The 23,287-nt window shown below is 43.0% G+C and overlaps 1 protein-coding gene across 1 annotated transcript in view; it reads right to left on the bottom strand.

Moving 5' to 3' along the window:
• Plxna2 (plexin A2) overlaps nucleotides 1-23,287 on the bottom strand; it is a 195,455-nt gene that overhangs the window by 42,293 nt on the left and 129,875 nt on the right. Inside the window, exons 7-12 of the mRNA XM_032914630.1 lie at nucleotides 22,221-22,374; nucleotides 21,602-21,698; nucleotides 19,256-19,370; nucleotides 11,396-11,596; nucleotides 9,382-9,478; nucleotides 6,451-6,641 (exon numbers count right to left, since the gene is read on the bottom strand). Of these exons, the coding sequence (XP_032770521.1) occupies nucleotides 6,451-6,641; nucleotides 9,382-9,478; nucleotides 11,396-11,596; nucleotides 19,256-19,370; nucleotides 21,602-21,698; nucleotides 22,221-22,374 (855 nt within the window). The remainder of the gene's footprint in view (nucleotides 1-6,450; nucleotides 6,642-9,381; nucleotides 9,479-11,395; nucleotides 11,597-19,255; nucleotides 19,371-21,601; nucleotides 21,699-22,220; nucleotides 22,375-23,287) is intronic.

Below are 23,287 nucleotides of genomic sequence, written 5' to 3'. Positions count from 1 at the left end.
AGGGCAAGAGCAGATGCAGCTGATTAATTACAGCTGGGGATCTAAAGGGCTGCGTGAAGAAGCAGAGTGGGAGTTGCTGAAGGTCCTAGGGGCTTGGCAGCCTGGGGAAAAGTGATTAGGCTGGCTTCGTGCAATGATAGACTCAGGCAGGACCTATGTTGAGGGGCAAAGCTTGGGCCATCTTCAGAGTCAGAGAATCTTGATGAGAGGGTCCCAAAGTTTGGCTTGCAAGCTAGAAACAGTTTTCTTTAGGGCTGTGTCCTACCTTATAGAGACAAGTAGAAGTAAGATAGAAAGAGTCCATCATCTCCATGGTATGGGGGATCTCTCTGATAGCAATACTTGCTGTTTCTTTACTTGTGAGGTGTTCAGAACGAGACAAATTGCACCTGGGGCTTTATATTTTGTATCCCATTTGGGGCTCAAAACAAGTTATTAGAGCAGCACTGTTATTAGTCCCATCCCACAGGTGTGGAACATTGTTCCCATTGCACACAGAATGACAGAATGCAGTGGATCTATCTAACATGTGCATTTAGTCTCCACGTAACAGTCTGAGCCAACTGTCCTCAACCCTGCAGAGATCAAGTCACCAACTAGGAGTACCTGTCTTAGTCTCTCTGGTCCCTTTGTTCAACAACAGTCAGCCTTTCTCTTGGCTGAGGTTATGCCTCCCTGTTTACTGGGAGCCCCATTGTTCTTTGGTTGTCACTGTCTTTCCTTTTGCTCTCTCCTCCTTTCTGTGCTTCCCAACATCTGCCTTCCTTTGCCCTGTCCATACACTTAATTTGGCGTTCCCTATCATCTCTACCATGTATGCCTGGCCTTCCAAAATGATATGGAGGGCAGAACTTCTGGCTTTCTTCCCATCTTAGCAGAGGTTAGAAAAACTTAGTTTCAGCTCTTTTTCTCTTCTGTTTCTAGACAGAGAATAATATTTGCCCAAGAGAGCTTAAAAGAGATAGCAAGGATGATACTCAGGTCAGATGTGGTGCTCTATGGCCAAGCACCTGAGAGTTAAACAAAATATTGATGTATCATCAAGGAAGTTATCTCTTCTCATAACTTTCCATCTTTAAAATGGGCTTAATAAAAACTATCAATCAGTATTGCATTCAGTGAATGTGGCTTTTATTTTTCTTATTACCATTTAGGAACTAAGAAATTCATACAGAGACCAGGTTAGCTTAGGGCTGAAGGAAAAATGGCATTGCTTTTTCGGAGCTTCCTATGCAGATGGGCAATGTTCTTGGTAGGGACTTGATTCAAGTGAACATCCTGCCTTGTGGCATTGGATGCTGCCTCTCTGTGACCTGTGCAGCCCTTGCTATGGTCTCCATGGTATAAATATCCACTTCTGAGGTTGCAAGAGAAAGGAGAGACTGACACCAGAACTTCTATGTGGGAGGAAGAAGTATTCCCAACCATGTATTAGATGCTCTTGTCGGAGATTGTGCTCTAGGAGCAGACAGATGGACATGTATTGGTATATAGCCAGCTCTCCTTTTTCATAATCCTTATTCCCTTCCTGTAGAATAGTATGCCCCTGATGATGATGCCATTGTACACATGCAAGTTTCTATTCCACTCTGACTCCCAAACACGCCTAGACACTGAGTCCCTGACAGCAAATGATTATGTGTTTTTGCAACTTGCTAGTGTTTGTGTGCATGTGTGCATGGGTATGTGAATGCATTTATTCATGAGTGCATGCATGCGTGTGTGTGTGTGTGTGTGTGTGTGTGTGTGTGTGTGAGTGTGTGTAGCATGTATGCCTATGAGTACATATTCTCAACAATCACTAGAGCTGGCTGAGGAGCTCTGCAGGAATCTATGGCTTCAATGGTGCCAGCTCTTCTGCCTCAGGTGACTCCTTGCTAGCACTGTCTTAGCTGATAGTACATTCAAAACCTAATTGTTATCTCAGCAGAGTGACTCCATTATTCATCCTGACACCATCCCGTTAGCTGTTTGTTGCAGTGATGTTATATTAATGAGGCCTGCAAATAAATGAACAGGAGATCAGAGTGTTGGCTGGTTTCTCAAGAAAGTTGGCTGTCTTCTTTATTGGTAACTTTCCAGTGAGTTACTCCAGCCCTGGGCAGGTGGATTTTCGTCTTTCTTAAAAATATGTGGTGCAGCTGTTTGGCTAAATACTTACAACTGTCCTAGCTTCTCAGGCAGTTCTGTAAATGCATTAGCATCTGAAAGAGTCTGAGCAAAACAATCTCCTTATAATTATTTGGCAAATGGAAAGCAGGGGAACAGGATGGATCTATCCTCAAACTGGTACAATATCAAAAATTATCTACCCTTAATTTTGGAGGGAAATATATACTGTTTTATACTTTTTTTTTCTATATCAGTTACATGTATCCGAGGTAAGTTAAACAAAATCTCTCTTCCATAAACATGGATTAGTGAGGCTAGAAGTTACTGAGATTGAAAATAAGTGAAATTTATATAGTGGTCAATGGATAAATTGCCTGGCATCAGGACATCCTTGGTGGGAAATGCATCATGCAGCATATAGGTTTAGGAACACATGGGAACATTCAGATTTCAAGTGACGTAGGTTTCTAGTCACTGCCTGGAGCACCACCTGTGATTCCTCTGTTTTTCAAAACTTCTGTGCCTTTCTTTTTAGCCTGATCTCTGTCCTAGGCTACAGATGCACACCATCTGGGTTCTCCTGCCAGATGGAGATGCCTCAGAGGTCAGATCTCAACCCAGGGGACCGAAGACTGACTTCTACCACTATTGCACTGGTGGATGAAGGCTGAAAACAACTGCATATCACATAACACTTGGGGTAGGCATTAAATAAAAGATTATGCCTGAAGGAAAAAATGTGGTTGCCTTATGCTCACATGTATCCCTGAATTCTCGAACTGTTTCCTCTACTTAGAGAAATGGAGTTGAACCTGATTATGTGTAGGAAGACAATTAATTAAGCACAGTAACTTTAAGATTTATTTCAAAGGCTGTTGGACTGCCCCATAAGTCAGACACCTATTGGTGTCTTCCAAGAGGTTGTAATGCTAAACACAGAGCTACTTTGGGATGGAGTAAAGTGGGAAAGTGCATGATCCCCTTTCCCCCAATGACAAAGAGCTCTAGTTTTCAACCTCTGTATTACTGCTAACCAGATGTGTGACTTTGGGCAAATTATTGACTTTCCCAAGCACCATTTAGAAGGATCATATAGTTAGTGGCTTATGTTGGCTGCTCTGCGTGGTATTAAGGACAACATATATTCTGAAGATAAGGGAGATTAAGTGTAAAGATTATCAGTACATAGAAGTAACTATGACATTCCAAAAAAGAGAGCTATGTCAGCACAATGGGATTATACAAGAAAGTTGAAAAGAAAATGAGTTGATTGCTCTTAAAAATTTGAAAAAATGTTATTGTAAAAATAATGCCACAGAAAAGAGGTTGTACTATTTCAGGGGGGTATTAGAAGGTCTTCAAGGTTGTTTTGGTGATGTGAAGACTGTTTAGTTGAGGTGGGGAGAGGATTGGAGAGTTTTCTTCACCAAGAAGCTACTATTCCCATTATAATTAATGATCTTATGGGAAGATAGCTCAAGATTGTGTGAGTATTGTATTTCTCATCAGCTTTCACCTCATCTTTGTATCTAAAGACCATCCTTGTTTGAAACAATTACAGCTGTGCACATTAAAATTGTAACTTTCTTTTTCCATAGTTCTTTCTATATATTTATTAGTTGGGATTATAATATGAAGATGCATCTCCTTTTCTATTAAATGTCTGTCTGCGTATATCAGCAAGAACAGGTGGACTCAATCTTTTCAGATATCCCTCAAGTTGGTTTCTATGTTCTTTTTCTTTTAATGATTCTTACTCAAAGTATTCAGCCTGAATTAAACCACGAGTAAACATCTGGTATACCCAAATTGACGGACACAGACAGCATAACAGACAACATAACAACAAAAATAACTTTTTAGTACCATGGAAGTCATTATTAGGACTGTGGATTAAAAGACCAAAGGGACAAGACAATGCCATCATGAAACAACACACTGGCTCCCAGATTCCACCTTACATTGGATTACGCACCAGAAAAAGATATAATTGTGACAATTGGGAAAATGCTAATAAAGTATGTATGTCGGATGATATTACAGGATCAATATTAACTGATAATTACATTATGCTTCTTTAAGATGGTAACTTTGGAAAACATGGGTAAAGAGGATAGGAATGTTCTTTGTACTATTTTTGTATCTGTTTTATAAACTTGAAATTATTTCATAAGTGACCAGTTAGAAAAAACAGAAAATGACTCACAGATGAAGGAGAGTCTGGTTGAGGGTGAGAGATACAACATCAAAGAAAACAGGACAGGCAATAGTGACTAGTCATCCGGGCCTAGATACTTCCTGCCATATGTCCTGTCTAGAGTGATGTGCCTGAATGGGTTTGGAACACAGCACAGGTGTGTCTCTTCCCAAGAAGTCCTTTTATATCTTAACATCCTCAATATGAAAATTACCCTTAGGAGCCTTGGAACACCTTCTGTTGCTGATACATTCATTGGAAAAATCAATTATAGCCTAATTACCTCAGGAGGTTAATTAGCCTCCTGTAATTTGGGTGTCCTCTGTGAAGCCAGCAGCCTGTCAGTCCTCAGTCTGTGAACAGGGTAGGTGGTGGAGGCAGAGGCTTCCCTGTGAGCAGCTTGCCTTGGGGCTTATAGAAGCTCCAGCCAGGCTGAGAGCAGACAGACACCAGGCTTTGCAGTCCCAGAGCCTGTAGAGGTAGGAAGTGCTGATGACAGAATTTCTCCTGATTTAAGCTCCAGACACCACGGGTATTGACAGGCACAGAGACTGACAACCATAGCAGAAAGACATATTGCAAAACATGAAACAGTATAAGTTTTCAGGCCAGAAGTTGTCAAAACCCACTAGAACAGCTCAGACACAGAGCTTCAAGGATTTTAAGATGTTAGCTATTATGAGGGCAAAGGCTGAAGCATGAGAGCGTGTCAGCACTCTTAACAACATTCTCTTCCATTGAGAAAGCCAGCAGGCATGGTCATTGGCCACATTTGAATGTTAACTAGTACTAAAGCCACTCTCTGTTTGGGGGAAGTGTCTACACTTGTGTAAGTTTATCCTGTTACAGAATAGTACCATGATGCAGCAGTTGCCTCCCCTCCACATCAGCTGCATTCTTCTCCACAGAAACACATGTACTTCCTTCTCAACTCCTTCTCTGGAACTTTGTCCCTGCCCCACTCTCCACTGTCCAATCATGTATCACCTTGACATCAACCTACACATTGTATATTGTATACTCATTGTATTTATTATATACTAATTGTATATTGTAGTACACAGTAAGTGGTGTTTCACCTTAGTTAATAATGTATTGTACTATGCTATGTACAATATGCAAAATTATGGAGAATTCTCAAGTAACTTTAAAATGAAATCTGAGCTTAAATGTGAGTATGGCCTCTAATCTACTATGTGAATTTGGGCCTCATTTTCCTCCTCTGTGAAATGGATCTGAGAAAACTTAACTTCTCACAGTTGCTATAACAATTAAATATATCAAAGCTAAGCATGATAAATAAGAAAACTGCTCCCTGTTCAAACAGTCTATCTGAAGGTTACAACAGCTCTTGATCTTGAAGTTTTTGTTTTTCCTTAAACTAAATTGAGGCTCTGATTGGGTCAGGAAGGAATTCAATAAACTCCCCAATATTCCATGACACAGGCATGGCTTTGGGGAAAATGATGCAGAGACAGGGACAGTGCATCAGGTTAGGAAAGATGAAGATTTCAGAGATTCAGAGATTTCTCTCTGGAATTACAAGTTTTGCAGACTGCCAAGGCCTTTGTTCTTAGTAGGGAATACACAATTGAGATTCAACGAAAATTGACAATTACTGGCTGGAAAGCAGTTGACAGCAACCCAAGTAAGACCCAACTGTGCCTCTCCAGGTCACTCACACCCAAGTAGTTGTTCTTTCTCTCCCTATCACTAACTCATCTTCCTTTGCAATTTGCTATTTTGTAAACATCATTTTACCTAGTGTAATTAATTACTTTATTTATCCCAAAACCAATTGGGACCAAGGCAAAACACTGAGAAATAGCATGAAGCTAACATATGGTCTCTCTACTTCTTCAGTTTCCAATTTTGCACTTCTGAACTACTTATAGTTTCGCAGATAGCACCTCCAATGAGAAAAGCTAAAGCTGCTTTCTGAAAAGTTCCTTTACCATGGAGTCAATGTCTTGTCCCTACCTGGCTCAGCCAGCCTAGCCATGCAGCTGGGCTAAGGCAGGGCACGGAACATAGTCCATACACATAAGACCTTCCATCTCTGTTCAGGAATTCATCTATAAGTGTATTTCTTTCCTATGTCCTTGACTTGTCCCCTTTTCTTTTAGAAGCTGGAGACTTACCTCTGTGATTTGGGGGTTGGAGCACTTGACATTGTGGCTGGACCAGTCGAGCCAGGGGCTAGAAGTGCTGGGGCAATGCTGGCGGAGGGTACATCTGCGCTCACCACTGCACCAGCCACACTCGAACTTGTGATCAGCCTTGAGGCAGAGACCACAGCTTTCCCGCTGGGCTGCACACTTGTAGAGGTGTACTGCAAAGAGAGGAGGCCATCATAGACAGGACTGCAGAAGCTCACCACATACCTTCTGTTTGTAGGTGCAAGAGATCTGCCCCAACCATAGACAACATTGGGGTCAAACCCCTGCAAGAAGAAAGCATGGAGAATGAATAGGGTGCCTCATCTAGAGGTACAGCAGAAAATAAAAAGTTAAAGGTTTCTGCTCCTGGACTGAATCAGATCCATTTTAATTGTGCTTCTCTACTCCCTAGCAGTGTGACAAAGTATTTAACCTCTCCAAATCTTGTTTACCTATATTTATCATGGAGATAATAGTTGGCTGTAGGGAGGTTTGAAAGAGATGTTGTATAGTGTGTACTCGGCAGTGCCTGTGATATATTAGATGCTATACACACACCTATTATCTTTTCTTTGAACTCTAACAGTGCTCTTGAGCTGTCTCTCACAAATGAGAGATAAGGGCTCATTTCTTCATTGCAGGTAAAACTGAATGAAGCTCAAAAAGATGTAGTGACTTTCCCTTACTATGGATACTGGTCTCAAGCTTCCTGTGCTGCTGATGTTGGGTCCTGAGAAGACAGGAATTTCAATTGACACCCTGGAAACTGTGTGAGTCTGGTAACAGAGTCAGCTCGTGCTTAAAGAAAGTCTAAGTGGCTGAAGTAGGAGGCATGGTAGCAAGGAAAGATTGACACCACTCTATTCATACCAGCATAGATGAAGAATGTATTCCCAGAGAGGACAAACTAGTTCCTGATAGATTACATGATCATTCCGTAAGCATTTTGCTTTGATTTTTCTCTATCTTGGAGGCCCTAGAGGAACAAGTCATAAAGTGTAGTTGTGTCGTGAGCTCAGGGTTTAATACTGAGAATTCACAGATCCAAGTAAATACTTTAGGTGAATATAATCAGTTGATGGATTCAGCTTCTAGAAGTAGTTACATCTGTCCATGTATAGACTCATATTGTTATCATTACTTGATGACTAGCATGTAACAACTGTCTTCTCCACATTTACATTCAACTATATATTGTAAGTCATCTAGAGATGATTTAGATATCTGTGGTTATATGTCAATACTATGCCATTGGATGTGGGTATCCTGGAGGTTACTGGTGGATAATCAGGAATCACTCAGAAAGCCACCTTTCATCTTTCCCAGGCAAGTTGTCCTAAGATTTTGTGACCTGGATGTGTGCCTCTGCTAGAGGTCATATGTATGCCCAAGGGGAGAGACACTTTTCATTTTCCCATAGCACTCTATGACACCTCAGTTCTGTCTAGTTTCCCTATCCTAGCTGCACAGACTACTCAGCACTCTAAGCCCTCAAAAGTCTTACACCTGTGGTCTCCAAGGCACAGGATAAGCAAAGGAAATCTGAAATTGAACAAGTACTTGTGAATAATTTACAAATCTGAGTCTTTAACTGTGAGCTTCTTAGATACTCAGAAAGACCCTAGGCGGTGGGCTTTCCTTTTTCTATAGACTGTGTGAATACAGTAGGATGTAGAGAGGTGCCACCATTAGTCTGAACCTTCATGGTTCAGGCAGAAGTACCAGCAATGAAACTTGGCTTGCTGAGTTTGAGAACATGGGTACTTAAACTCAGTGGCCCACTGAACCCAATTCATGTACAGCTTTCTCTGATGTTGAGGATCTGGTAGACACAAGTAGGAAGGTAAGCCGAGGCTGGCTGAGCACCTATACAGCCTTGTAGATGTCAGCAAAGTCTGATGTACCAGTCTGAACCTGATCGCCATTTCCCTTCAGGTTCTGGGTTCAACCTCTGGGATTTAACTGATCTAACTTAGCATGGAAAATATCTGTCTTCTAGTGATGAAAATAATTTAGTCTGAGAACAAGTAAACACAAACTACCTGTTATATTGACTGTAATGGTGTACCTGGGACAAGAACTTGTATTCCATAGATACTGAAGCAACTACAGAACCTACTCTCTCCCCTTAAATGCCTCCTGCTGTGCGTGGGTACTAATTTGCATGCCAGTTCTGAAATCAGACTATCTCAGCACCTACAATATGACTCAGCTTCACCATCTATAGGATGGGAATAATAACAGGACACATTTAGGGTTACTGAGATAAGTGATAAAAACAATTTCAAATAAATTGCCTAATGAGTGTCTTATAAGTGTTAGGAGTTGGGTCATTCTGAATAGCTGCCCTGAGGGAGGACCTGCCAGGACCTGCTTTCTGAATGAATGCAATGTGAGCTTAAAGGGCAAGAGCCTCAGAATTTCCCTCTTGCTCCAACCCAGTCCCACTTTCTGAGCTTCTCTGCTCTGGTGTGAACCTGAGTTAGCATGCCAATCCCCCATTGGTCTCAGGACTAATAAGCCTTCTTTGTGCTGTGACAGTGACCAGGGCTGAGAACATGGGAGGGAGAACCTGAGTGAGAGTACTATCTCCATTTCTAGGGAAGCTTTCTAGACGCTCTGTCTGCCGTTCTCCTAGGTTAGGTTCCAAAGATACTTCAAAGTCACCAGGAACCAGAGAACAGTACAGAGAGTGGGCAGCCACCTGGCGGATTCTCTGGCTGTAATAAAACAGGGCTCCCAACAGGACTCCTTTGGTGGCTTCAAATGTTGCTTTAGGAGTCTCCAAGGAACTCTGCTGGCAGAGGGAGTGTACTATTCAAGGCACAGCAGCAGCCTGCTCTGATCTCTCCAATCCCCACCTTTCCCAAGGTCATGAAAAGATCAAACTTACACCTGGAGGCAGTTGCTTACCTTTCAGGTCCTGAGGGTTGTCAATAATGAAGTTGCCATTCCACACCACAGCAAAGTCCACTGCTAGATTGCTGATGTCCATCCCGTCATACTGGTACTGCAGGGACAGGATAGGAGCACAGATCTCTCAAGTTTCTCTGTCACAGGAAGCCAGAGTGCAAAGCAATTCCTCATGCTGTCTAAGGAGACCCTATGACACCTGATTTCTAGTCAATAAAGCCACCAGGAGCCAGCATGAGCCTCTGGCTTAGCCATTGGTTCTTTCTGAAATCTGAAAAGGCTCAGATCTCCAACTCCTTCTCCTGCTGAATCCATTAGCTCTAAACACACTTGCTGAAGCCCCTCTCTGTATATACGTTGAGTCTGTAACTCAAAAGGAATGCTGCTTTCTCCCTACAACAGCCAACCTTTGAGCTTACCTTTGTTCATTTAGTCTTACTCTCTTTCATCCTCCCTGTGCCCTTTCTGATATCCTGGCTAATAAACAAATGTTTCCCCTCCCCCAGCACACATATCCCCTGCTTCTTCCTACCCTTGTACTCTTTATATTGCCATTTTCTGTCTTCAGTATGGCGCTTTCCAAGAACTACAATGCATTCTTTTATGCATGTATTTATTCTCTCTAGAGTCCATGTGATTGGGGACACGAAGTTAATGTCCTCACTGCTCTCTCAGACCTAGTACCTATAACTAGGTCTAACATGTGGCAACAGTTGTAGAGTGGTTGGTTGGTCTATCTCTTAGGTGTATGTGATGAGGTTTTGGTGTGTTTCTGTGCATATGTGCATATATATGCATAAATATATGTGTGCTCTTGTGCCTGTGGAGGCCAGGGTTGAGACTGGGTATTTTCCTCAATCATTCTCCTTACCTTCTGAAATTGGGTTGGAGTTCATAGATCTTGCTACAATCACTGCCCAATGGGAATCCAATGGTCCTCTACCATCCCACACCCAGAAGTGGGCTCACATTTGTGAGTCTTTGTGACTAGCACTTTTATGTGGGTATGGAGATCCAAATTCAGATCCTTATGATTGGGTGGCAGGCATCCCACTACTTGTGCTACCTCCCCAGCCTCCTCCTCTCCTTTTGCAGGTAGATTTTACCTGGATTAGTGTCTTAGAAAGGAAGGGCTCATGTCTTCCTGGGTCTCTCCTAGAACAGCAGGAAAAAGAGTGCCCCCATCAGGGGCTGAACCTCCTGTTCTGACCTCACAGAGTACTTTCAAGCCCTTCCTGACCTCTTGGGTGGCCCAGTTCCTACAATGCTTCACTAAGTCTCCTGGGCAGTTCCTCTTTATGTCTGCCCATTTCTAACCAGTCTTAGCTCTGGAGCACATGTTACCATTGCCCTCCTGCTCAGCCTTCCCTTGCCTTCTTCCTTTGTTGTGCTCTCTTTCTCAGTCTGGCTTCCTGTGCACTTGGCACCGATTACAAATTCTATCAAATGCTTGTGACCCCAGAATCTGACAGCTCCCTGATAAGAGGCCCAGATTCTCTTTATCTCTCCCAGGCGAATTAGCTTTCCTCAACACCTTTGTCAAGCCCTTCATCTCTGAGCTGACCCCCCACAGTCAGAGACAGGGAGTTGGCAGATAAAAAGATCTTCTCTGGGCTGAAATTATAATTAAACACCTCGCTTTCTGTCCACCATCCTGGGCAGGTTTAACCCTTGTGGCTCCTAAAAAGCTGCATCTCCTTCCTCTCCTCCCACCCCTTCCTGTCCATCTTCATTTTAGAGCAGCCCTCTAGTATCACCACATACTGAATGTGGATAGGGTGGCGGGTGGGGTCGGTTCTTTTTGGCAGAAGTTTTCCCAATGGCAAAACTGTGTTATTTAACTTCAGAAGAGTCCCCCAATCTCAGCTTCTGCCATTAAGGTTCTCTTGGGAGCTCTCTCCTCTGAGACCATGGCTCAACAGCTCCGGGTGCTCGCAAGTTTTTCTGTCTCTGGTAATATGCTGCTTGTGATGCTACATGATCTAAGGTCTTGTCATTGGTGTGAGCTGCTTACCGAGCTGTTTTGGCACTGCACGCTGGAACTATTGAAACGTAGGGCAGGGACCCGGTGGACAGCCCCTTGAATGTTGAGCACACATTCGTAGCCTCGCTGGCCAGACTGGGGTTGGGGCAGGTTTCGGGCTTTAAGAGTGATTGGTTTTACTTCCCCAACTGGGATCAGAATCTCTTCCGTGGGCACGAGCTGTGGACAGTCCTAAGTGAGCAAGCAGAGAGCTTCATTAGTCCTCAATTCAGAGCTCTCGTCTCACCTGAGTCAGAACAGGACCTTCTTGTTTCCTGGTGGGTTGCCCATGAGAAGAGCTGCACCTTATTTAAGAGACACATTGAGTCAGTGGGGAGGAAGAAATCTTTTCCTCCTGCTGGGCGTGGATATTATCAACCCCATTCCATAAGCCATCCTAGTCTTTGGGTGTGTGTTACAATTTATGAATTAACTTTCAAACACCGGTATGGCAAGCTGTGGGTTTTATCTCTGGAGACTAAATGAAAGAGCCTCCGTGGGTTCATGTCCCTAGCTCAGGCACCCCACCTCTGGTTTTATCTGGTTCCCCAGCCCCTTGGCCTTTTACATTGTCTGGTGCCTGAGGCAGCCGTTATCTACTGCTTCAGCTTCTCAGTTCCAGCTGAGCCAGGCTTTCCACCCTTCCAGGAGGTGAATCAAGTACCCGCATCCCCACTCCCCCAGCTATTCTCTGAATACTTGCTCTGGCTTTTCATCTCATTTCATTTACCATGTTGTGAATGCTATGTTGTTTTGGAAAACAAAACCCAAATAGGGAACTGTACTAGGGAAGGGCCAGGAAAAGGATGTGAGAGAGATGGGAGAGGTCAGTTTTGCTCAGTCTGTGTCTGGAGGCAAAGGTCCAACATCACACTTATTGTCAAGTTTGTCCTCCTGCAGCAAAGATCTGAGTCTTGTTGCCTGCTCTGCCCCCTACAGGACAGATGTGGAAATTCTTCACATGGAAACATTTCTAATTTCCTGGGAGTTCTTGCAGGGGCTCCATATTCTCTGTCCTTTGGACACTAGTTCCTGAAAGGGTTTGGGGGAATGTATAGGGGCTCATGTAGCCAAAAGGTCTGTAGAAGGTACTGCTGGTATTTGCTGCCTTAATACCAAAACTGCTGGATTTTCTGCAAGGTATGGACAGTCTCCAAGAAGAGACTGGATTCCAGAAGCCATCATAGGGTGTTGAATAATCACAATCTCTACTGTAGATCTACAGAACTGGCCAGCTTCTTTGTGTGGACAGACACGGTCCCTTCTTTTTTTTTTTTCCAGATCCCAGTTGCAGGCCTATTATACTCTGGTCCCTACTTGCTTGTAAATCTGTTTGTTTTTGTATATCATGGTCTGGACATACTGAACACATAGTTCTAGCATGCCATTTCTCATACTGATTACACATCTGGGTCGTTGCACACACTTTTCTCCCTATCAAAGATTAACTCCTCTTGACTGCTGCCATCTTCTTCTTGCCCCCTGCTCTACCTCAACATAATCATATAGTTAATCATCTGTTACCCAGCCTTCCAACTTGGCTCAGGAAAGCTGGCCGGACCCTGTCCTGCAGTAACTTCAGCTAGAACTCTGGGTATTGCCCCATGCTTGCACTGAGTCTGTGCAGCCACAATTCCTGTGGGTTTGTTTGTCTTGTTGGGCTGTGATCTTCTCAAGGACTGAGTCTGAACTTTTCCACCCCACATCCTAAGTCTTCATCTTATGTCAGAAATGGAGTGGATACTTAGTCATTGTTTGCAGGAGGGTGATTGCAAAGGGGAAGGTAAAGTAATAGACAAAAGAATTTTGAAGTTTCTTTTTAGTTCCAACTTTGGAGGCTGGTAAGAAATAAGGTAAACTTGAGAAGCAATTTGTTCTCAAGCTGGGACTGCAACTGGTAGTTGTAGTCATGGTTCTGGAGCTCCATAATTACCTACAGGCACAGACATATCTCTTGAGTAGTATGTCCATTTATACAGAGCTGGAGCCAGAATTTCCTATTGAGACCTGTCTGGAAGGCTAGAAAGACTTCAGGGTAAGCTTGGCCACTCCTGCCTACAAGTTACTGCATAGGAAGACTCCAGCAAGCAGGTTTTCTGAGAGGACAGGATCATAGGGAATCCCAGAACAGATGGGGCCTAGTTTAGGAGTTAGTTGCTCAAGCTGCCGACTCATAAACCTGCTCTTTGCTTCTCTTTTGCTTTCATCCCCTGCAGGCACTTTTGACAGAGTCTTTCACAGATTTATAGCCAGGAAACTCAGGAAACCCAGGTAGCCCTCTGAAAAGAAGCACATCCAGCCAGCAGCTAAAAATCTAGCTAGAATCTTTATGATAGAAATAAATCTGATCTATAATGGTGTGTGTGTGTGTGTGTGTGTGTGTGCATGTGTGTATATGTGTGTGTGCATGTGTGTGTATGAATGCATGTATGTACAGACCTAAAGGCAGACACACATATAGATATTGATTGGTTCAGATTTTGAATCAGTTGCTATAAAAAGTTCTTGTTTCTCTAATGAGTTCAGAGAACAAATTTAAATTTCAGGGGGCCTAGATATGCTTTTGGAAATATGATATCTCTAGTCAGCAAATAAGACTGTAGTATCCTTTATATCTTTGATGACAAAAAAAAAATCTCCCCATATTTGGCCCTCGGTATCCATGGATTCTATCAGCCAAGGACCAAAGACATTTGAAAAACAGAAGTTATCCATATAGTAGATACATACATGGTCCCCACTGTGATGTTTTCTCAAATAAAGAAAGCAGATACTCATATAGCACTGACACAGAGTGATAGGTTCTGAGACACCTAGAGATCATTTAAGGTAGAGGACAACATGTATATGGTTTTATGAAAATGTCACACTGTTTAACAGAAGGGACTTGGAATCTGTAAAGGTTCTGGAACCAGTCCCTGTCCCCTTGGCTGTGGAGTGATAGCTGAATATATTCTAATATGTGCCAACGGTCATCCAGCTTAGAGGAAGGCGAGTTATGGGCAGGAGTTATCCATGGGTCATACATTTTCAAAGAACAGTCTAGAATTTTAAAAAATTCTGTGCTCTTTTAGGCTTTTAAAATCTAGTTTTATAGATGAATAGACTCTTCCCTAATGCCAAAACATGCTCAACACTGACCTAGAAGCAAAAGGATGCATTGGGCATCGTTTATTTGGCAGCTGCTCTGGGGTCAGGTAGAAAAGGACTTTTCTTCTATTCCCAGTGTAAAGTAAAGAAGAGGTTGGTATTCCAAGTTCACAATCTGCATCTTTGGCAGCAAATAAGATTCAGACCTGTTCTGTGAGATGGATCCATAAGGTCAGGAGTGAACGGTAGGAGTTTGGGGGGTAGAAATGGCAATGGTGAGATCAAGGGACGAGTCAGGAGAGCTGACAGCCAAGAAGTCTCAGTGTTGCTGGAAAGTTGATACCTCTGGGGCTTAGGAAGGTAACATGTCCCATCTAAAGCCATTCCTATGCCACTTGTTTCTACACACACACACACACACACACACACACACACACACACACACACACACACAAAATCATGGGATGGTGTGAGAGTGGGTTAAATAAGAAGGAATAGGAAAAATGGAGAGGGAGGAGGAGAGCAAGGAGAGAGCAAAAGAGAGAGAACAGTGTTTTTGTCCTAAGAACAAGAAGATCAATAACCATAAATAACATTTTTGTAGAATATAAAGATGTTCGTCAAATTTGTCAAATACTGATGACCCTGTAGATTTCCCAACAAGCTTAGGTTATCTTATCTCCTCTTAATACCTCACATTGCAGTCAAGCCTCTTCAGCAGGTGTTTCAGTTTAAATGAAGGTGATCAGATGTCCTGTTTGAGAACACCCCAGGGCCCAGTAAGAGGCAGGGAGACTGCCTTGATGCCTGTACACTTTGGTTGGGATTCCCCTAGTTCAATGCTGAGGACCTGTTGGTCCTCAAAAGGACTCCTTCCATGTGGAAATGGCATTATCTTCACCCACTGGACTTCAAAGAGTGAGAGCAGCTAGCTTCCTGGTAAGCTAATCGGATTTATTTGGTTCTATCTTCCCCTTGGGATGGGTGTAAAAAAGATATTTATGTGTGTACATCTCACTAGGCCTCTTTCAGCTATGGAGGGAGATGAGCCTTCAAGGCTGGCAGCTGTACAGATTCCTGTGCACACTGCCTGCTAACTCTGCGCTGCTGAGAAACAGAGGTTTAGATAGCCTGTCAGAAAGCTGAGGGACTCTGACTGAGGGAGGGCATGGAGAAGAGGAAGCTCAGCCCCTTCAAAGGGCTTGAGAGATGCTCCGGATGAAGTTCTGGTACAAAATGGAGTCAGTAATACCTGACAACTAGATTAACAAAGAAGCGATACACAGTGATTGTGTGGTAACAGGCTGTTTTAATAACTGTTGATATGAATACTGTGTATTTCTTGGGTATGTACAAATATGGCAGAGTCAGGAGATTCAAGCTTATTCAAAACCACTTTGGGCTGAGTTCTGACATTCTCATTTCTTCGACCAACAATCAGAGGAATATTCAACCTTAATTTGTCACAGAATCAACTTAATAAATAGTGAAGACTAAATGAAATTTATTCACAAACAAAGTAATGTACACATGAAAATATGCAAAAGATGTAAGCTAGTATACCCCTATTGTAGAATTGCATGTGCTTTGTCAGTTCTTCCTTGTCAGGCTTAAGCATGGATTTGGCCCAGGAGTTTCTGGAAGGATGTGGGTAGATCAACCTCTGAAATACGGTTCTTCTGACTTTTTCATGGGAAGTATTTCCATTTTAAGAGATAGTTTTGTGGTGGTCCATCTACAACTGAGCCTTCATGACCAATGGCAAGAGGTCAGACCAAAGCCAAGCCTACAAGCATAACCATGGCCATGGAGACCAATAAGCTCACAGGTTCCAATTTTCTGAGAGAGCAAATGAGTCAGATTTTTCTGGATGCTTAATTTTCCATAGCCCCGAGGAATATCTCCAAGTTGTTGGCCTCCTGGTTACTATAGATGTCAAATAAGAGTTAAGTGAAACTGCATTACAGAGTCAACTGAAATGCCATCTGTCAGTGGTTCTCATTCTTTAGCTTCGTCTAGGATAGCACCCATGAACTTGAATTTCTAGCAAGTTTGCAGGTGATGCTGATGGCACAGTCCTGGGAAGGCACACTGAGAATTGTGCCACAGGTGCAGAACTATGAACACATGAGGCGTGACTGTTGCAGTGTTGCTAATCGGTGGTGCTAATTGGCGGTGCTAATCAGTGATACATTGCTTCTACCAAGTATACAGGCATGAAATTTTGATTCAGGGTTGGAGGAGGGGCTTGAAGGAATTGGTAAAAAGATATTCTAGCAACCTTAAAAAGATATCTAAGGGATTTACAGTCCCTAAAACAAGTTTACCCAAGCTGTGCTCATGCACTTTTGTTATTCTTTGAACTTTGGGGAATGAGGTCCCCTAAAGCAGAGCTTTGAACAGAAAAAGGCAGAGCCTGTAAGCCAATATTTAAGAAGAAATGTGTTGTCAGCTGTGACTAAAAGATTCAGTTGTATTTTAGGACTTTGAGAAAGAGGCCCTAGCCACTGTGCTAGGAAACTGTACTCCATTTCCTTTGCTGAGTCAAGCCAGCAGCTGGATGGATTCTGGGCTTCCCTCATAGCCTCCATTTAGTTCCAGTATTGTGCCAACAACCGGCATGTATAAGGGCAAGAGAGCATCTGCCCTCTGATGGGGACATGGGGAGAAGAAGAAGAGACGAGGGCAAGGTACCCAAGGCACAGATACTAAAAAGTGGAAGTTAGACTGAACAGGGGATGTGAGTCTGCATTTGCCCCCAAGGTCTTTTGGTAATCATTTAATCCTGAGTAACCCAGAGGCAGTTCTCTGGACTCTCAAATCTCTCTCCTGCTACTCAAGAGGAATTATGCTTCAGTGGTTCCTTGTGGTGAATGGGGTTGGGCCTGTTTCCAATTATTCTTTTGGGGCTCAGCCCTCAGGCCTCCCCACCATCGTTTATTTGTCTTGCTCCCTATGACAATCTGCTTGCCCTTGCTCCAGCTGCAGGTCACCCTCAGTCTTGGCTTTGGATTTCTATCTGCCTGAAAGGGTAGCCTCCAGAGACACAGAGTTGCTCTTTGTCCTGATCCACACCAGCTTCTTCCTGGGTTCCAGCTTTCCTCTTCCAGTTTATGAAGGAACTTCATAACTTCAGTAGCCACTTTCTAAAGAAAGTGATTATTAACCTTCACCTGCCCTTAGCTCTTCTGTAGTGGCTTGCTGCCTATGGCCATTCTTTTATTGCCTCCTAGGCTGTGCTAGCTCCTACTCCAAACCTTCTGCACTCAATCCCCTATCCCACGAAGGCTGGCTTCAAACTCCTGCAGAATCCCAGACCAGGAATTAATTCCCAGTATCCATTAAGATTAATGTAGCATTCTAGCATGCCTTTACTAGAATCTTTTCTAGATTGCCCCAGGGACTGGATACTTGGCTCTATTATTCCGAGGCAGCTGTGAGTGGGTCTGTCTTAAATACTTATGGAGTCATAACTAGTAGCTGTTATCTGCTACTCTCAATACAGACAGACAACTTGTACTTTAAAAAAAAAACTGCTTATAATACAGATCATTTCAGAAAGGGTGAGCTGTTGAGTGCCAGGTATATCTGTTTGCAAAAACACTTCAGGGTCTATTTTATGGTCAGCTATAGAAGCAACCAACACATCTACGAAGATTGGTAGAACCAAGAAATTAATTTTAGATTATCATTGATAAGTAGCAGTCCCCATCACTTAGGCTTAGTTCACTCCATTCTGTACCACCCCCCATGTATGCATTCTACAAATATTCACCAGTAAAGTATTAGGCTTAAAGATAAGATATGGCCTTTGCTTTCAAGCAGCTTCTAGTTCAATGCAGGAGGGAGATATATCTAGAAAGGCTACAATAGTATATGAAAATTTCACAGTCACTCATCAATATATGCAAGTTTTTCTAAAATACTGAAAAAGGTGTGTGTGTGTGTGTGTGTGTGTGTGTGTGTGTGTGGTTATTTATGTGTGTGTGTGCGTGCAAGATCCTAGTTGTCTAGTTCTAATTGGCTACCCCAGGCATGAAAAATAGACAAAAGAAAGGGAATTGAGAGGCAGGCTTCATGGAGCTGAGGCATATGGGGGAATGTGAGAGAACCAAGCTTTGTGAATAATTGGTATTAAGTGGAATATTCACAGTAAAGATGAACATGATATTTCACTGTATCAATGACAAAGGCAGGTCAGACTTTAGGGAAGGAGCTTCAACTAGATAATATAATAGGACTTTTGGCAATGCTGGGTGCTTTTTGCTAGCTGGATTTCTTTCTGTCTCCAAGGCCACCCACCCAGTAATACATCAGCGTCAAAGAATCATTGAATTTTAGAGTTGGATGAAAAGTTGGCATGAAAAAATGGGCGAGAGTGAATGTTCTATTGAAGCACAGTAAGTCTACAGCCAAGCAAAGAGCTAGGCTCAAAGAATAGACAGCATTCATTACAGTCTCTCAGAGCATGGGGTCTGTTTGTTGGGTATGCTTCCTCGGAGCGTTTGGTTTCAACTAGCAATCACCTTTCCACTCTTGAATACAGTCTTAGTAGTCTAGCAGATTTAGCCTCTTCTTGGGGACCTTCTACTGCTACTTTATTGAACTTTATATTATCATTTATTTATAACATGCAGAATCTCTGATAAGGTGAGCAAGGTAGGCCAGGACAAGAGATGGTTAAGCCACTGGACAGATCATCTAGGGTGCAAGGAGACTGCGTTTTCGGGAATGTTGTTATGCCACAGAGAATGTTCTTACCTCTGAAACATTGATCCTGCCTTCCTGGAAGGAACAGGTGGTGGGGTCATGTGTGCAGAGGTTCCGGTACTTGCACCAATGGCAGCGGAAGGCGCTGTTAACACAGGACAGGCACCTGCAAGGAGGAGACAACAAGAGGGCCAGCCATACAGGCCTGTTATGAAGGAAGACTGTTGTCCTTACATTCTCATCTCATTCTTGGGAAGGTGAACTAGTGGACAATCTAGGACTGAGAATGTGGGTTCTGCATCTGAGATGTTCATGGAGCCAGAAACACAGCAATAAATTGGGACAGCAGTGGGAGTAATTTAACCTACCAAACAGTGGTGTCCTAGTTTATATTTTCAGGAATTTTGCAAGCTAGAATTTTACTCTAATGGACTGAAAATGACTATGATCAGAGCATTTAAACCACAGAAATTGGTAAATACTATGAATTAGATTTCTAAAACTCTAATTGCTGGTAGTTAATGCCAGTATACCACGGGTTATCAGTCAGAGTAGCTAGCTGAAAGAGCAGAGAGGCAGAGGTCAGGCAGATCTGGTTCTATCTGGATTCTGCTGCCAGCACTGATGTCACCTTGAGTAAGTCACTCACTCTCTGCATTAACATTTCTTCATCTGTCTGTTACAAAACATTCCTGTGTAGTCCTCAGGGCTGTTTGGTGTTGTGACATAATGTATGGGAAGTGTTTTTTTCTAAAGAATAATGTTAAATGTGATCATTATTTTTAAGAAGTTAAATCATCTATTATTTCAACAACTTGAATAACATTTGACTATTCACAATTTGGTTCACAATGCTTGTGTTTCTCAGTTTAGGAAATTTACATCATTGAATGGTAACTTTGCCCCTTATCACTAGTGGCCCTAGCATGGAGAAGTAGCATATGCCTGTGGCATACATGTTCTTCCCAGAGAGAGCGAGAACTTCTTTCTTTCTGGGCTTATCTGGAGGCTCTGTGTGTGTGTGTGTGTGTGTGTGTGTGTGTGTGTGTGTGTGTGTGTGTGTGTGTGTGTACAGAGCACCGTGATAGAAATGTACTGAGAGCTCTGGTCTTCCTCCTCCTCAGTTTCTGTAAGATAGCCTTTCAGAACTATACTTAAGCTGTTATGAACAGAAATAAGTGCAATCTGGCGCCACCTGGTGGGGTCCTTATTAAGTCTGGATGGTAGGGGCTTCCATTCAAGGGTCTAGGCTAGTAAGACATAGTATGAGATGATTGGGTCCACACACACCCTAGAAAGAATTCTTTCTAGCCAGCACAACCAAGGTCAGTCATGTCTAAAATTGTTTCTGAGTTTGAGTCAATGCTATTTCATGTATCCATTGCTAATAGATTTTTGATAATATATATGATTCAACAAGTAAAATACCAATATAGCCTAGTGTAAAAGAAACGGTATTTGTCAGACTCTAACCTGAGTTTTCTACTGTCTGATTCTGTCACTATCATTGGGGCACTTACTGTCTAAGGATTCCAGCTTACCATCTTAAAAACGGGGTGGGGGTAAACTTGATACTGTGACTTTTAATAGAATGCCAGGAGTAGAGAAGTATAAGATAATGTTGAGAAATAAAATAAAATCCTGGCTGTCAAGGAGACTTGTTTTTCTCTGCTAAAACTTGCTGCTTGTGACAGCATCTTTCTTGACATAGAAATACATCACCAAGTGTGGTGACTTCACACTGGATTGCTATCTCACAAACAATAGATTCTGTTATAGCTGTCTCAGATTATGAAGGTTGACAGGTCCTCCCTCCAAAAAGTGTGTAATTCCCAAGCTGGTTTATTTGGGGGTTGAAATGTAGTGGGTTAGTGGTCACTTTTATCTAGTTCTGTTTCAGTCTCCTTGCCTTGCCTTGGCTGCCTCTACACATTTTCTACCTCTTGTTCCTCTTGTGCCCTGCTCATAACGTATATCAAGGAGGAATATGTTGCACACTGAAGTTAAATCTCTTTTGCCTCCTCCAGCCCAGGCCCTCTCATTGGAAGAATGCTGCTTCTTATGCCGATCCTCCTTTGTGTGCATAGCAGACTCCTTCACACCCACTGCACCTGCCTTCAAAGCCACTGCCAATTGGCTAAAGACCTCTTCTTACATCTCCTAGGTCAGGACCTTCTTCTTACCATCCTAGCTTTAGGATTGGGGATAGAGTGTACTAGGGTGGGGCCAAAGAAATGAAATTATGGGCTGTGGTGACTGCCATTCAAATGAACATGTGCTAGCCCTGCTAGAGAGACTTCGATGTGACTACTGAACAAGTCTTGCCCTAGAGGGACGAAGTGGAACCTCATACCCACATCCAGACCCAGGCAAGGCTCTTTTTGAGGCAATGCTTACAGTTGGTGGGCACTGCAGTTATAGAACTTGAATTCGGTGCTGACAAAGATCTTTCCTGTCTCTTTGGATCTCAGCTGCAGCTCCAGGCCAAACCAGTCTGCAAGAGAAGACAGAGTGAGAGAACCTGGGGCCTAGTGAACACACTGTGGGGAAAGTCATGTCATGGAGCCCCTAGGAGTACAATGGTAGAGAAAGCCTGCCTGAACCTGTTTTGCCCCCCCTCCCCCTGACAGAGAATCATAGTCTGTCACTCAATAACAGATTCCATGAATCCCTTGACTTGGTTAGTCATGATCAATTACTGAAAGGATTTCAGAATATTAACTCAAGAATTGTTCAAACCAAGTTCTGTGGAGAGAGCCCTAAGCAATCTACTGCCCAAATCCCACCTGTTTCTAGAAAGGGGAGGAAGTAGCACAATGCACATTATATATTCTCAGTCCAGAAGACTGAGTCCTTTAATCTCACTTTGGACATAGCAGTGTGCTTTCAAACTCAAACAAGTTCCATAAGCCGATATTAGCATCTGGTATGTGAATACTGGTCAGGTAGCTTCATGCCAATATTGTGACTCCTAAGCTCACCGTGGCACCCATGGCTCTTTTGACATAGTCCTTACCTTGATCCAGAGGAATGACAGGGACATCCTTGGGTCCAGGTGAGATGCATATGACTTGACTCCCAGACACCTGCCCCTCCACCTCAGTCAGGTTCCCAAAGGCACAGGCGATACCCTCAGAGAGGTTGGGAGCATCATTCACAACCAGGCTGAGCTGTGGGAGAAACAAGAACTCAGGAGAACCAGGAACCAGGCAAGGTTCCCTGTCAGGACCTATTGCTCTGGGACCTCCTTGATCTCATCTACAATACAAGGACACTGGTCTAGTGATCTTTATCTCTGACACTGAACAATTAGAATAACAAGTGTTTGTGTGTTGTGTGGGGTCAATAGTCTTCATAAAGATTACTTCTTCAATCTTGTTCAACATAGGAAAGCACTTGGGTGTTCAAGGAAGTAAGGGGATGTGTACTGACATTTATTTCAGACCCTGCTCTATGTAACTTGGAAATTAGTTGCAATGCACAGAGGAACCTGCAATTGAGTCATGAACTTAGGACTTTACCACAGGCCTTAGCTTGAGCTCCTGGGAGTGTAAGGTTCACCAAGGTGGAGGCTGGCCAGGTATGGAGCTAGGCTGGTAAAAGAAAGTAGATCCTTGCCCTGGTTACCACTCATCCATTTATTTGAAAACTGTGTGCCCCAGAGCTTCTCTTCTCTCTTCTGTCTGGGCCTTCTACTTTCCAGCAGTGCCCTGGGGTGGGCAGGGGGCTCTCAAGATGCTCAGAGAATCAGAGAAAGTTTACTGATGGCTAAGTAATATCTATTATCCAAGGACTCCAGTCTAGAACAGCAGTCTCCAGCATCTCTAAGTTTGCAGAGCTTCATTGTAGTGGTAAAAAAGTAGACTCTCAGAATTTGGAAAGTGTTGTTTTGAACTCTAGCCACTTTTCAATTAGTTTGTCCTCCGCTCTCACAATAGGCACAGCCTCCCTGATTGTTTCATTAGCATCACTGTAGCCAAAACCTCTTGGTGGAGTATGAATGAACTGAAACTATAGAAGGTTCATTAGCTAATTAACATTCATGTAGCTCATAAAACCTTCACAATGAAATTGTAGTTATAG

The sequence above is a fragment of the Rattus rattus genome, chromosome 10, assembly GCF_011064425.1.
Source record: "Rattus rattus isolate New Zealand chromosome 10, Rrattus_CSIRO_v1, whole genome shotgun sequence".
Lineage (NCBI taxonomy): Eukaryota > Metazoa > Chordata > Mammalia > Rodentia > Muridae > Rattus > Rattus rattus.
This window is presented reverse-complemented; position numbering and strand designations above follow the sequence as displayed.